The sequence below is a fragment of the Taeniopygia guttata genome, chromosome 11, assembly GCF_048771995.1.
Source record: "Taeniopygia guttata chromosome 11, bTaeGut7.mat, whole genome shotgun sequence".
NCBI lineage: Eukaryota > Metazoa > Chordata > Aves > Passeriformes > Estrildidae > Taeniopygia > Taeniopygia guttata.
Window position 1 is genome coordinate 7553462 of NC_133036.1, and position 16071 is coordinate 7569532.

Consider the following 16071-nt stretch of genomic DNA (forward strand, 5'->3'; position numbering starts at 1 on the left):
AATGAATAATATATTTGTTATGTTGATGTATATGATGTCCTCTTGTCCTGCTTTGCTCTGATTGAAGTCATATAAACGAAAGTAGTTGAAAACCAGAAAACTGGGGTTCACAAATTGCTTTCAAGCTGTTGAGGTTAATAATAGGCTTTTGCTGTGATAAACATGTTCCCAAGAATAGAGTGGTGTACACAATGAAAATAAAAAAGTGATATTTGAAATTATTAAATTGCAGTCAAATAGCATAAGCTGGGTAGAATTTCCCAAAGAACAAAGAACCGCCAAGTCCTAAAACCTCTTTGAATTAGTAAAACATCAACAAAGCACTGCCAAATATAAATTATTCTGCAAATTCCCAGTGGTATCATTCTAATGATTTTAATATCATTCTATATTAAAATTATATATATAATTGATGTAACAAATAATAGTGCCCAAAATTGAAGTTTCTCAAAATCAATAAGGTTTGTAAAAGTAGGGAAATGATATTGCCACGGCATGCATGTCGAATTGTTTACTTTTCTTTATCCACAGATCATGAAGGAAGTTCGGAGAGCATTGTGCAATGCATCAGCTGATGACAGTAAACTCTTACTTCTCAGCGCAGTGGGAAGTGTATTCTGTAGTGGCCTAGATTACTCATATTTAATTGGCAGGTTATCCAATGACAGAAGAAAGGAAAGCACTAGGATTGCAGAAGCTATAAGGTGACCCAAGCTTACCTATGATCTCTAAATTATGAAATGCAGTGTGTGATTATAAAGATATTTATCAGGTCCAAAAATGTTGTATTTTTAAATGTTGATTGCATTCTAATTATAGTCCTGCAAAATTGTCTAGTAAAAAGAAACTTGGACCTTTCCATATTAGAAAAGAAAGCACATTCATTCCAATGCTAATATCCATAGGGATTTATTTTATTCTAATTCTCTGTATTTAATATTTCAAATCATTCCTCCAAATTCAAATACAACTTTGTTGTTGTTTTTCCAAATTCAGTATTGCTTCATGTTCTAAAGTGGTTCCTGAAAGGCAGATCTTTTACTTGTTTTAATGTTCATCATTTTAATTAATTTCAGTCCAAATGGGAATCCATGGCTTACTCATATTCTGTTGAAATAGCAGAACCTTACTTGAAGGGTCTCCACTCTTCTTAAATTTAAATTACTTAATATATATGTAAATGTAATTTTGCTTTTCTAACTAAAATGCGACTTTCCTTATATATATATATCACATCACCCTAATAGAATTCCAGGGTTTATGACATGCAGGGTGCAAATCAATCTGCACAACACATCACCAAATGTTCCATTATCCACAAGGCAGATTTTCCAGTATAAATCAATATTATTCCACTAAAGCCAATGGTGTTTCACCAGTCTGTATCAGGAGACTATTTGATCCCTTTTTTACCCCCCATTTCCTACAAATAAATATTCTTCTGAGAGCTTTAAAACTTTATGCAACAATTCTATGTAGGAATATTAAATAATTTTTTTACAAGATATCTCTACTTGCTGTTTATTAGTATAACATAAGATCAGGTTTAGGTATTACACAAAGTATATTAACCACCAATTATCTTGGTTACAACTACTGCAGATCAGTTTGGATTCCAGGTTAAAAACTTTTGAAATTCTCAAAGTAGCAATTATTTTGAAATACTTTAAAAGATACTTCTTAAATGTAGTATTTTACAATCTGTTTATATGACCGTGAATATGCTCGAATATCATGGAGTGATATATTTTAAAAGAGAAAACCTTTGAAGGACACAGCCTAAGTTTATTTTTTAGATGTGAAGGTTTTTTAACAATGTGGAACCAAAAAAAAAAAAGTGAAGGTAGAAAATTACTATTCTTGTTTGAAAACACAGGCACACTCATCGCCCACCAAAAGATACAAATTTAGTACTATTTTCGTAAAAACTGTGCAGCTAGGTGTTGTTAGGTAAGTTTACATTTATTTGCACACATCTAATATACAGGTATACTTATCAATCCAACATTTAAATAACTATAAGCCAGACTGTGATACTCAGTTTTTCCACCCTCGGACTCACAGAACACTCTTGAAATACTGGTACAATGTACTGCTTGTACCTTGTCAAGAATGTCGGCTTCAGGCCCACTGAAAATAGATTTTTATTGTACTTCTGGAAACAATACCCTACGTTTTCCATTTAGCACTCTCTGTGCTTTCTGTGAACAAAGGACTCAGCTCATGGAAAATAAACTGTAATAAGAGAAGAAAAAATGTCCATTGCTTTTTTCAGTGGTTTGGATGTCCTAAAATACATCAATGGATCTCTGCCTCCGCTGCTTTACATCAAGTTAGACTTGTATCAAAGTGAAATTAAAATCTTGGTTACCATGTGTTCCCACGTCCCAAAGCATGGCTCTCCTATACTGGGCACAAGTTTCAGCTGAAGTTTCAATCCCTATCGAGTCTCCTCTCTGTGAATGGTTCAGGCACTGGTGCCATGCCCTCAGCCGCTGGGCTTGGCAGTGACTGGATGTGCAGCAGTGCAGCTCCTCTGCAGGCAGTGGTCACAGACCCATCCCAGGCCCACCAGGCTGAGCTGCCACCATCCACACGCCCTCCTGGAGCAGGGAAAGTGCAGACAGGCTGCACAGTGTGGCCTGCAGAGCCCTGGGATTGACACACTCCTGGAAGGCACTCCCAGCACTGGGCTCACCCCATCAGCTGGGCAGCACAGTGGGACCTGAGCCACAACATTCTGGGTGTGCTCAGAAGAAAACAGACAAGGACAAATTTACTTGCTCAGCTTCTTTACATCCCTGGATGTACCTACAAGCCCTGACCAGCAGCAAGAGCCTGAAACAGTGCAGAGGCATCTGAGCATCCCAGTGTGTATTTCATGGTCAGCCTCCCAGATGTGCTCTAGCAAATCCAGAAGCCTTCTGTAGACACTTTTTCCTATATTTAAGCATCTGGGTCTACTGTGCAACAACAGCTGTAATCTGAAATCCTTTTCAAAGACTGCTTTGAATTGAAACAAGGATCCTGTAGCCCAGAAACTCCCTGTGTGAACTTATGGTTTGGAGACAAGGAAATGTGCCATGTTCAGGGTACATAGACAGCCCACTGAAACAACACACCAAACAGGAATCAAAGATAAATGGACTGCTGGTCACTGCAGCTTCTGGAGACCAAAGGCAGGCATTTGTTCCCCTCATCATCTCCCAACACTGTAGGCTTCCACTCCATTCTGTAGGTAGCATGTTCCATACCCATCCATTTTACCATCCTCTGTGGATGAGAAGCTCCTCGTTCTTCCCTCATGACAGAGGATCCCTGTGCCTTCTCAAAGTTATGTTCCATTCTCTCCAGGTCCTCCCTTCCTTGCTCACTCATATGAAGACTTCCTTCAACACTTCCCTTCCATTAATGTGTTCTGCTTTATTCTTCCTTCACATTATCTGTTTCCTCTCCACATCCCAAATTGCTTTTCCATATTCACATCCACTCCCATTTATCACCATGATTCCTGCTTTTCTCCACAACACTGGTTTTATCTGCCTCCACTGGGTCCTCAGATTTACTGCCACCATTTATCCTTAGTTTGCTTTCTTTTTATCTGTCGTCCATCACATCCCTATTCACAACTGTAGTACTGTCTGAAAGACTTACATAACTACTGAGTTTCTCAGAATTCTGGAATTAATGAGGTGCAGTGATCCACAGTCACTACTCAGTCATAAACAACCAAAGAAATAATAAGGGAACAGCATTTTGTCTGCAACGAAAACGAATCACAGCTCTCCTTAACCCTGCTCTCCTCTAGACAGAAATGGTCTTGAACAGACAAAACCAATGTTCCTTATTCACTCTCTTTTTCTTGACAGTGATCTCCTCGTTTACTACTGTGAACAGAACTGCATCAATTCTGTATTTTCCCATGGTCCTTCTTACTAGAGGACTTGAAAAACAGAATGTATTAATTGAAAATTTAATGCTGGGTCATCTCAGACTCTTTGTCCTCATTTAAAACACAGCCAGTGTCCCTGCACTTCAGCCCAGTTGCCGCATGTGCTCTCTAACCTGCAAGGCCCACCTGTGCTCAGGTACAGAGGCTGGATCCTTTTGACCTCAGCAGGAGAGCAGCACCTCATCAAAGGGCACATTTGATAAAATGTTCTTTCCTTAAATCTGTCAGCAAAGATGCACTCTGGATCTAATAAATACCCAGTGCAGGGACGGAATCTCCTCTTTTGCTTGGAATTTGATTTATCCATGTCTTTTTTATAAAGTAACTGAGCATCTCATTTGCTTCCATATACCTGCTGTGCACTGAGCTGCTGGAGCCCATAATTTGCCCAAAATTACACTCTTGCTTTTTCCTAATTAGTGTAAAGGCCATTCCATTCAATAGATGTCTTTCCACAGCTGCTGGTAGGTAACATATTTAAAAGATCTGCTCACTGCACAGAATTTAACATATTCTAGTTCGTTCATTGAGGTGAATCCAATGACATTTAACTTCCCTATTATTTCTCATCACATTACTGGGGTAGTCAGGCAAGGGCATCTGCTTTGTAATGGGTTTGCTGAAGATTTCTGCAATGAAGACCCAACTGAAGATCACTCATCCTATTCAAACACTTCTCTGACTCCTCTTTGCACAATCTTGTTCTTTCTGCTGGTGTGCCATAAACATTGACAGTCTCCCAGTCCACAGATGGGACTTGCAGTAACCTTTGACACAGGATCTTAAGAGACTATATTCAGACTATAAGATTTCATCAGTAGCCAAACAAGGTCCATCCCAGCCACTGTGGAGCAAACCAAGAAGTGCTGTGTGTACAAACTCAGGAGTTATTGGTCCAGAAGTAAAACTAACCCAATCAAACCTTTCTGCAAAAAGTACAACACATAGTGCAATCCACTAATTAAGGCCATATATAACATACACAAAACTATGCAATAGCCCAAGTACTCAGAAAGATTACATAACTAAAAATAAGCAGATTTTTCCATGTGCAAACTAGAAAGTATCTTGCAGTCCTGACCTCATAAACTGGGCATTTATTGTATTCTTCTGTGGTTCTAATTTGTTTTCAGAATAAGTACTTTAAACTGGATATTTATGTGTTATTTCTGTATTCAAGATCTTTCTTTTATTTTTTATTTTAGGGATTTTGTAAAAGCTTTTATTCAATTTAAGAAGCCAATTGTGGTTGCTATCAACGGCCCTGCTCTGGGGTTAGGAGCTTCTATTTTACCACTCTGTGATATCGTTTGGGCAAGTGAGAAGGCTTGGTTTCAGACACCATATGCAACAATCCGACTCACTCCAGCTGGCTGCTCATCATACACATTCCCACAAATTCTGGGTGTTGCACTGGTAAGGTTTTCCACCTCAAATTGCTGAAGAACCTTTCATAAATCCCTGACCTTCTCTTTAAAAAGTAAACAGTTTTCTTAATTGTCTTTAATGAAAAGTTCATCTAATTACTACCAGCTTCTTATCACAAAATAACCTTAGAATTCAACGTACAACACCTGCTGTACACAAGAAAGATTGAAAAAGCAAAAATTGTCAACATCATGGTAGAAAAGTGAAGAAATACATTAGCACAATAACCTCGCAGAGTACTTGTCTGCATTATGTTAGGAGTGGGCAGTAATACAGCGAGATACAAAGATAATCCACAATTATTCCAGTAAGACTGCTTAGCTTTTACCAGTATAATAAATCAGAATTTGCCCCACAAATATTTCCTACTGGGTTCCATGACTCTCCACACAGTATCACTGATAGTTACTCCTGTAAGATTAGCAGTACAGATTCACCATGCATGCCAGCACATTTCTCTTAAATTAAACCCATGCTGTGCTCTGGCCACCTGCACAAACCTTAAATAGCTACTGAAACTCCTTTTAAAGTATTTTGCAGTATGGAAAGATACAGAAGAACATTTGTAATTTAATCGTAAAAATAGCAGGCAAGTATGAGAAAAATTTGAAGGGAATTATAACCCAAGATTACCAGAGTCTTTTGGTTTCCCAGGCAAATGAAATGTTGTTCTGTGGGAGAAAGCTGACAGCACAGGAAGCCTGCAGCAGAGGACTGGTGTCACAAGTATTTTGGCCAACAACATTTAGCCAAGAAGTGATGCTACGAGTGAAAGAAATGGCATCCTGCAGTGCAGTGGTAAGAAATCAAACTCCCTCATTAAATGACATTTCACATAGGTAAGGTGTGCTCCCAAGGCTCATCACATGTGCGACCTCAGTTTCCACAGCCATACCTGTGAAATAAGGCTGCCATCAGAAAACCTGGATAGGGATCAGTGAGCTCATGGAGTTTCTAATTTTTCAGGGACTGGGGCAGGGGGGGTTATTTCCTTTCGCAATATTAGCATTTATTCAATGAGTGGCACCTCCTTGGCCCAGATTTTGAGAGGGGATTTTAGCACAGGTTTCCTTCATGAAGGTGTAACAGTCTGAAACTCTACAACTGTACTGGGAAACCTGGAAGAAAACAGATTTGCCCTTCACTTTGTCCTGGCTTACCGTGTTTCAGCTGAATCTGCCTTCTTTCTGCACTTGCACAGTTCCTACTGCTGCAGAATGTTCCACACAGCACCCCAGAAGGGTAGGATAGTGCCAGCTAAGCTCTGCTGTGGAGGAGAAGTGAGATCCAGACAAGAGGGATTTGAACACATTCTGGTCACAGTGTATTATAACTTCCCTTTTGTGTATACAAAAGTTGAAAGAAAATCCTTTCCTATCTTCCTAGAGGTTTTTCCCTTCAGACAGATATACTCCTATTCTGGGCACATCTTTGTTTAAAAAACATGCAATGAAGAAAGTGATACAGGGTGCAATATAACTGCAGTAATTAAAGTGAAAATACTTATCGTTTCTTGCTGTATTTCCCATGTCTGAAACTGTCTCAGCATCCCTCAGTTTCATTTAAAAGATCTGCTGTAAAAGGAGGTAGAGACACAAGAGATTTTTAATTAAACCAACTGTAGATTAGATCTCACAGAAGACATGGAGAATGAAACTCTCTGGAAATGTAGCAGAATCTTATTTGATAATGTTCATATAACGTGTATTATTTGAGTTGGGAAAACCTCTGGGCTTTACTGTGAATTCTTCCTTCCCTCACTGCTATTGGCTGTCAATGAAATTTTCTCAAGACCCCTTAGAAAGACCAGTGCTGACTTGTGGACAAAGGTAAATCTTCAAACACTTGTTCACAAACAGACCACAAAAAAATGCACAGGCCCTTGATTTGCTATTAACACCATTTACTTGAGTTATAGACAAATATTACTTTGCAATAGCAGTGTTGAAACCCACAACACAGAGGAACTGGGTTTAACATGAAGGTGTTGACAAAGCTGAGTGAAGAGAATGCACCTCCCTTCCCACAGAACACTGTGTTAGTTATATTAAATCTCCTGTCCTCAGAAAATCAGTAATGTAGGAATTATTATTGGGTTTGTTTGACCATTTGAGTTCCTTGTGAGATACATGGTAGTGTGTATTTAAAAACTAATTTTAAAAGAATCAATCTCAATGTCCTTAAAAATGGGTCTGGGATAAATGAGCTGAACTATGGGAGCAGCCATGGACCTGCAGTTTGTGCCTTTCAGAACTTGCAACAATTACTAAGGGCTTGAGGTTGGACTATTGCAAAGATCTCAGGTGATTTGTTGTATCTGCCAAGTAAATCTAACTCCAGAACTCAGTCAGAGGTGCTTGTTTTGCTTAGTACCATTCTTTTACAAAATATTTCACTTTTATAAAAATGTAAGCAAATAGGCTTAAAAAGGGATTTGCAGTAAAGGCCCTTTCCTATTAATTTCTCTATTGATAAGGAAATAATACATGAGGGAAAATGGTTAAAGATAATGGACATCCGTATTTGGGTTTCCAACATGTCTAACCTTAAAGACCACCTTCCAGAAAACAGGTAGCCAGTATATTGTCCCTCACACATTTTCATTTCAGTGTGAGGAAGTTCAGCTTCTTGTGCTTCATGGCAGACCTTCAATAAGCTCAGGTACTTTAGAATCTCTCATTCTTTTAAAAACCTGACACTAACCCATCAACCCATCAATTCTTAAAGATGCTGACTATCAGCAAGTGGAGTTGTGGCTAGAAATCAAATGTAATTTCTGTGTTCAAAGGAGTTATTTAGATCATAAAAGAGTCAGTAGTCTAAAATTGCTGGTCACACCATTATCCATAGTAATTTTTTTCAGATTCAGAATCAAATACTGAGTCGTGTTTTGGCTTTAGGTATTGGAAGAGTCCAAATGTCTCGTGCGGAGCTTCCTGAAATCCGGACTTGAAGAGGTGAACGAAAAGGAATGTCAGATGTTAAAACAGCTGTGGAGTTCTTCCAAAGGACTGGATTCATTATTCAGCTACTTGCAAGACAAAATTTATGAAGTCTGATATCTTGGCCTAACTTAAAGAGAAATCGCTCCAGTTGTGACCAGAGTCAGACATGACCATGTTTGAGAAGCAGAGGCAATGCATCAGTGAGGAATTTGTGACAGTGATCCCAATGCCTGTGGCTGTGTGAGCTGCACAGCTGCTTGTAGCCGGTTTGATTTTGTGTAACCAAGACGTGGGCAGGCGTTCAGTGCACGCAACCTGTGCAGAGGCTGCATCTTTCACATTCCTCATCCACATCCAACTCTACATTCCACGTGCTGAGAAGCACCACTGAGGCCCAGCAAGTCTCACCCACCTGTAAGGGTTTATTTTGTCTGTCCTTCTTAACTTATTCTTGCTGTTGCAGCACACCTGGGCTGACACAGAGGGCTCAGTCTAAAATCCGGGTCAGTGCGACCTTTGGTAGACCCAAAAAACATACGTTAGAAATATGTTAATTATTTTTTTTCTAACAGTTTAATGGAAAAATCTGATAATTTATATGTATAATATGTAAAGTTAGTTTACAAAAAATTCTAGAATTTTTTTCTTTGTTAAATTTATTTAACTTATTTATTTTGTGTTCATATTCAGCTGTTTATTGATCACAGATCTTATTTTCATATTTCCCTTTTGACTGAATTAAAGGCATCACATGAGAATGCAAACACATTTTTAGCAGCAAACTGAGTAGAAAAATAAAGAATATATAGAAAACCCACAGAATATTGTGGGCAGTTAATGAAACAGCCACGTGCATGCTCCTCTATGTGTAAAACTGTACAAAAAAATGTATGAAGATAGATTCATTCATTTGCCAGGGTTAAGAGAAAAAAAGTGGGTTTTGACACAATGAGTCCCCCTTAAGTCTCTCTTCACTTTCTGCCTTCTTGAGGAGCACTGAAGGGCTCGCCAACCAGATGCTTTATTTAAGTTTACTATATTCCTGTTAGCCGGATATCAGTAGCAGGGTGAGTGGTGCCATTGCGTGGCATCGTACTGTTTTTCAGGTTTAAACAACCCTTATGGTCTGAAGTCTAAAAGCAAATCCTTATGAGCCTTAGTCTAGTTGCCTGATTCCTCAGGTGTGAGATAATTTCTGCTCTGGAGGCCTTTGGGTGTGGGCCAGCAGTTTATACAAGGTGCTAGGCATTGAACTCAGTGGAGGCAGAGGTTTTGTTTTGCTTTTCCCAGCTCTCCACATCTGGCCACCCCACCACCTGTTACAAGAACTTATGGCTATCCATAAAAGCAGTCCACAATAAACAAGGAAAATCCAATCTGCTCTTGTGGAATGTGATCCTAGTACTGTTCAGTGACACTGACTGACTTCTGAACACTGGATCTCTCTCAGTTCTTTCCTGCTATGGGCAGTTTGTGTGGAAAGGACAGGAGCATGCTCTGAGACTTCACCTGTCATCATAGTATGCCCAAATTGAAACCTCTTGAAGCAGAAGCTTTGCACATTTGTTTGCTTTGTAATTTGTGCACTTGCTCTCCATCCTTGAGCTCAGTGACTTATTATGATTTAAACCTCTGCAAATGAGGCTGCTCAGCTTTCTCCCTCTTAGCATTTCCATAAAGAGTTTCAACAAAGCCTTTGTAAAGTTAACAAACAGGTGATTACAGTAAAGAGTAGCCTTCAACATATTAATGCAACATTTCTTTTTCCACAAATAATTAGAAGTGCTGTTTTTATGCTCTAATTGTACCACTGAATTTTAAGGAAATCATTACCCTAAATGCAGAAGTTCTCATGGAAATTCTTCATTAAAAAGACAGAATCTGGCTTCTAATTAGCCTGTTTAAAATGTTTTTTAAAAGAAACTTATTGAAACCATTCGCTTATTTTAAAATGACTGAAAGAGAACTCTTTCAATAACTATTTGAAGTGATGGATGCACCACTTGTTTTATACCAACCCTTGTTCTTGTCCACGACCTGCCAGCAGCGCCGTGGGGCGCGTTGGATCGAGGCCTTGGGCCCCCGGCAGGGCAGGTGCACACGGAGTCACCTGGAAAAAGAGGGATCACCCAAGTGAAAACCACACACACAGACACACACAGACACACACACACACACACACACACACACACACACACACAAATAGACACACACACACACACACACACAGAGAAACACAGACATACACACACACAGACACACAGACACACACACACACAAATAGACACACACACACACACACACAGAGAAACACAGACATACACACACACAGACACACAGACAGACACACACACACACACACACAGAAACACAGACATACACACACACAGACACACACAGAGACAGAAACACAGACATACACACAGACACACACACGCACGAGTTTGCACAATCAGGCCTCCAGCATACACCTTCAGAAAAACAAAAAAAGGCAATGGAAAAAGTACCACGATTCCTCGATTTCCTTTATTTCCTTTATTCCCATCCAGAGAGCCATAACTTCTAGTCATGTGCTAATAAGATATTAGGAAGTTTATTTCAATACTATGCTTAGTTTTTGTAGATAAATATAGCAAGATTGCTCAGCAATGTGAAGGAATGCGTTCCGAATGAGATTTGCAAACAGAGAAGAATCTTACGTTGTTGGATCTTTTAAACTGCACCATTTCATCTGAACTTTCAGATATCTGTATCTTAGCATTTTTTATGACAAAAGAATAGTTGAAATACATTTTCTATAATTATTTTTCCATTATAGCAAGCGCTAACCATAGTTAACATTTTTAATCATTCATATCTATACAGTTACAATCTAGTTTTCATGGAATCTATTTTCCCTTCAAAAAAGAGTAATAACAATGTTGAAATCTTCTTTTCCTGTATTTAAATATCAGAATCTGAATTTTCTCTTGTGTTTCTATCCTTACTAGGTATTCAGATATCTAGATGTACTGTACATATTAGTCTGGGTACCTTTACTAATATTCACAGTATTTAAGATTAAAAATGCAATTTGTTGTTTAAGTATGTTATTTTATTCTTGTGTAAATTGTTTTGTACAATCTTTAAAATTCTACAGTTTTGCATTTGTAGATATTAAAGGTGAGCAATTTATTTTGTGTTGTCCTGCATGTATATTTTTGCTGTAGATAAGTGTTGCTTAGTTTACTATTTCAGTACATTTCTGTTTAAATAAATAAGCTTACAAACTTTAATACAGTATATATTTTCAAAATATAAACTTTTATATTTCTGTGGTAGGTTAGGGTATGCGTTTTAGGCAATCTTTTTCACTACTATGAACTGTTCTTTTAATCTATAATATAATGGTTTTGTGCCAATAGTTTTTCATTAGAATAAAATGCTCTTTTAATGTTAGGGATGAACAAACAATTTTGGTTGGGGTTTGTTTTATTTTTGGTTTTGGGTTTTTTAATTATTTTGCCAGCCTTTACAGTTTTAAATATAATTTATAAATGCATTGCATTTGTGAATAAGCCTTACCATTAGGTACAAGAAATCTTTAAAGCTGCATAATTGCTTATGCAGTACTAAGGACTTCCCCAAATAATTGCTGTAAGAAAGTTAGGAAATCAGAGTACAGGGCCTTAAGTTTTTCTTGTGAAAAGGATAATACGGGTTGTTTCTTTTGAACAACAGAGGTAGACTTGTCAGCATGGGCTTTGTTATATATAAACTGTGCATTTGTGCTCCCAACCATGGTAGTTTAATCTCAGGCTTTGTGTGGCTGGGTCTATAAAAGTCAAATCTGGCTAAAGCCAGCACTCTTTAGGAGACACTAAAGAAGTTTACATAAGAGACTTATAGACAATCTTATCATAGTACATTTGGGTACTGGCTATCCTCGATGTGTTATCTGTGTCTGCCCAATTAACCGTATGTTTTAAGCCATATTAAATCTCTTTACTGCTATTTTAAATACTACACTGAAAATCATTCACTAGCTTGCTTGCTCACAGACAGGATTTTGATTTTTAGTGAATAAAGATGTTATGCCTTCCATAAAAAACAAAGGACCAAAGAATTTCATTAGTTCCTTTGCCAGTGAACTAGTTTGACATTTGTACCGAAGATCAAATAGTCTCTGCTTCAAACACTGCATCCTCATCCATGTCAGGTGTAAGGGGGAAAGATGTATCCACTGAGCTATTGGGAAAGGAGTGATGTTCAGCTGGGATGGCATGTCTATTGGTAAGGCTTATTACCAAACCTCTGAGATGAAGCAAAGAACCAAAAATTCACAAGTTACGTCAATGTAAATTTATTTTCAGAACTTGCACAAAAAGTTAATTGTAGAACTTTGCAAATTAGGCCCTTAAGTTATTTTGTCAGAATGCCATGGAACAGACTAAAACAGTTTCTAATATTTGTAATGATGAGTACATATTATAATATTATAAGGGTACAGGCACCCCTATATCACAGTGTTGTAAATATTTTCTGAAACTGGTACAGTACTGAGGGACTTGTATCTTCTGATATATCAAATATTGACTGTCTAGATCAAATTGTACACAATTTATTTGTTGATGGTCCTGTAACTAGTGTATGGACACATTTCTGGGTGCCTTAGAAGTTGTATTTTTCATGTGTGTTAATATGCAGTATTTATACATTGTGAGAAGCTGCTTTGAATAAAAACATTGAAACTTCATTTCACTGCAGTGATTTTCAGTTTTACATAATCAGAATGAATGTGATAAGTAGTACCATTATATATGATAATACTATTCACAGGCTCCTGCCTTTCCAAAGAGACCAGGCACACAGCGGGCTTTTCAAAAGAAAATTAGTTTTTTTCAAATGGCAAAACCCAGGGCACTAAGAGACACTGCATTAAGAACTCTCTGAAATCAATTATGATCCATTTCAATTACCATTTCTTGATCAGGTCCAAAAAAAACAGCAAGAACTGTCTAACAAAAGCACTTCTAGGACACCATTATGACTTCCGCTACTTGATATATGCACAGCACCTAAAGCATTCCTGCCCAGAACCAGCTGCTCCAGGCAGGATTTTGGCTCCACACGAGGGAATTTGGTTTTGAAGTGGTGTTTGCCAGAAGGACCGAGATTCAGCCCAGCCCCAGCCTGGTGCAGGAGGGGGATCAGCCTGTGGGCCCACACATGGCTCCAGACAACACTCTTGCCAGGGGCTCTTGTGTACCAGGGGATTCTTTGCCCATAGCATCCACAAATACTGTTTGCAATCATGTCTCTCCTGTGATTAGAAGAGTAACTGTAAATTACTTCTGCCTGGGGCAGAAAAGGAAGGATATTTTTACAGGGAACCAGGGTTAGCCAACCCAGCTATCTAACAAGGTCTAAAAAAATTACCTACACTTCACTCAAAGGAAACAATTATGTCCTAGCAATTTATTTGTTGGCTTTAAACTGACTGACACTGTTAGTAAAAACCATGGTCAGCTATTTGGAGCAGAGGATTGAGCAATTTAGTCTTGCTTTACTATCAACAAATCCATTTATTACAGTGACTCTTGTCAGGAATTAACTTACTGTAGCATCCAATGGACTGTGAGCAACGTGCACATGATGAACAGGGTGTGACACCTTTCCCATCTTAACAGTTTTATTGATAAGTTTGGTTTCATTTTGACACAAATTGTCAACATGTGAATTTCACTTTAAATAAATAATTTTTAAAAGAAAGCAAAATTCTTTAAAATTAAAGACTTCATCCAAATATTTGGAGGAGAGGGGTTTCAGGCTTTTTCAAATGTCAGTCCTTGTTGCAGCAAATGAATACACAAATTACATGGAAGAGAAATCTGTTAAGTAGATCTAAAGAAGTAATTGCATGTATAAAAGAACAGGAAAGTATTAATCCCAATTAAGGTATAAAAACAGTACAAAACTTTCTATTCACTAAGATGTGCCACTTCTCATTTTGAATAACAGAAACAGTATTGCATATGGCAAGAACAAAGAGAGGTTCTGAAAGCAAATGACAGCATGTGGAAAATTCAGAAAAACAATTTTAAACACTGGAGGAGTTCAAAACAATTGTCAGAAGTTGGACTAGGGGACAGTTTGGTTGCAAAGGAAAAAGTCAGGTTTGATTCTGGACATACAAACTTCAGGAAATCACTTCTCCTTGCATGTCTCATTTGTCATGAAACCCTCTCAGAAGTAAAATTTAATCAAACATAATGCATCTTTTCACAACTCTGACTTAGCCTCAAAACCAATCTCCAGTCACAGCGTGGAGAGTTTCAGATTACTAAGAAAGCCAGACTAACAACCCCCTCTAGAATTCAAACCATTTGAACTCTGTTAGCACCACTTTGCTTTAATTTATACTCTTTCCTTGGTTTTACAAATTTGCTCATTACAGATATATAATAAAAATAGAACTGCTAAAAACTTTGTTAAATTCCAATTATTAAGTCCATCTGGTGACTCAGTAATTTTCATCTGGAACAGTTAAGAGCACTATGGGAGAAAGAAGGCAATTTTCATTTTGAGAAATGAAACATTTTGTATTTAGTAACTTTAAATATTCTATGTTGGACTGTATTACCTTTCCTTATCACTTCAGGACACTGGTGTCACTTAACAAACCCCATGGATCCAAATCAAGAGACACCAGCATCAATGGAGATCCTCCTCCTGACTTCACTTGCTTCTAAAGAACCCCCGTGGCTGACAGATACCACAGCAAACTCCTTCCCAGTAATGGTACAGGAATATCTTGTAGCCATCTCTTCAAAGGATAAAGCGCTCCTCTTATGAGATAATTAGCTTTGGAGGAGGAGTTCCATTACTTGAAAATTTAACAGCAGTGTCTGTGAAATTTTGTATAGATTTCAACAGTTTCAATGTTATTGTTGACTCCTTAGTAGAAAGTCATGCCTTGCTTTGTTTTAACCTTCCTCAACTCTTCAGTCATATTTGCTAACTTAAATTCTGGATGGCTGTGTAACACATCTGTGAAACTGATTTTATACATTGGTCATAGACAGAAATATACTGGTGAATAACTGTAAAGAGAAATGTGAAAATGCTCTTTGCAACCAGGAGTCATGTTTGAAACAAGGGCTGTTGAACTGCTGCTGCTTCCTAAGATGAAATAAAAAGCTTCATCTGACACTGGAGTTTCTAGAATGAAAAATTATTTAAACACTAAGCAGCAATCTTGACTCGTTAGAACTGAGTTAATTACTGTCATCTAGAAATAAGTTATTCACAGTCATCCAGAAATGTGTTTCTGATGTGTCTGTAAATAAGTATTACACTATCTATTACTCCAAAAAGATTACTCCAATTTCCTACTGCTGTCCTTCCAGATGCCTGGTTACTCCATATGTTGCCCACCAGGCTCTGGGATATTTACTTGCATTAAATTATAGGAATTCAGGAATACAGGAATTCACATTAAACTCTTCCCAGGTCTAATTATTTTAGCCTCTCACTTGTTTATTTTGTATGAAGCTGCAGCAACTTTGTCAGGGGCCCAGACTCTGATAAACAATTCCCTTCAAGTCTACCTCCTACCCATTAGACTCAAAATGAGAACTCCAAGGTCCTGGTGGCTGCACTGCTGAGGGATGCTGCAGCTCCAAGGGGCAGATGAGCACAGATTTGATGGCTGGCAGCAGCATCCCACTGGTTGGACCGTGGGCTCCAGAGTTTCCCTTTATTTCT

General features: G+C 38.1%; 1 protein-coding gene across 1 annotated transcript in view; it reads left to right on the forward strand.

The window, feature by feature from the left end:
• Positions 1-13060, forward strand: part of CDYL2 (chromodomain Y like 2) — a 61059-nt gene extending 47999 nt beyond the window's left edge. Inside the window, exons 4-7 of the mRNA XM_002194936.7 lie at positions 532-704; positions 5158-5368; positions 6035-6178; positions 8281-13060. Coding sequence (XP_002194972.2) covers positions 532-704; positions 5158-5368; positions 6035-6178; positions 8281-8439 — 687 coding nt within the window. The 3' untranslated portion in view covers positions 8440-13060. The remainder of the gene's footprint in view (positions 1-531; positions 705-5157; positions 5369-6034; positions 6179-8280) is intronic.
• Positions 13061-16071: the final 3011 nt, after the last annotated feature.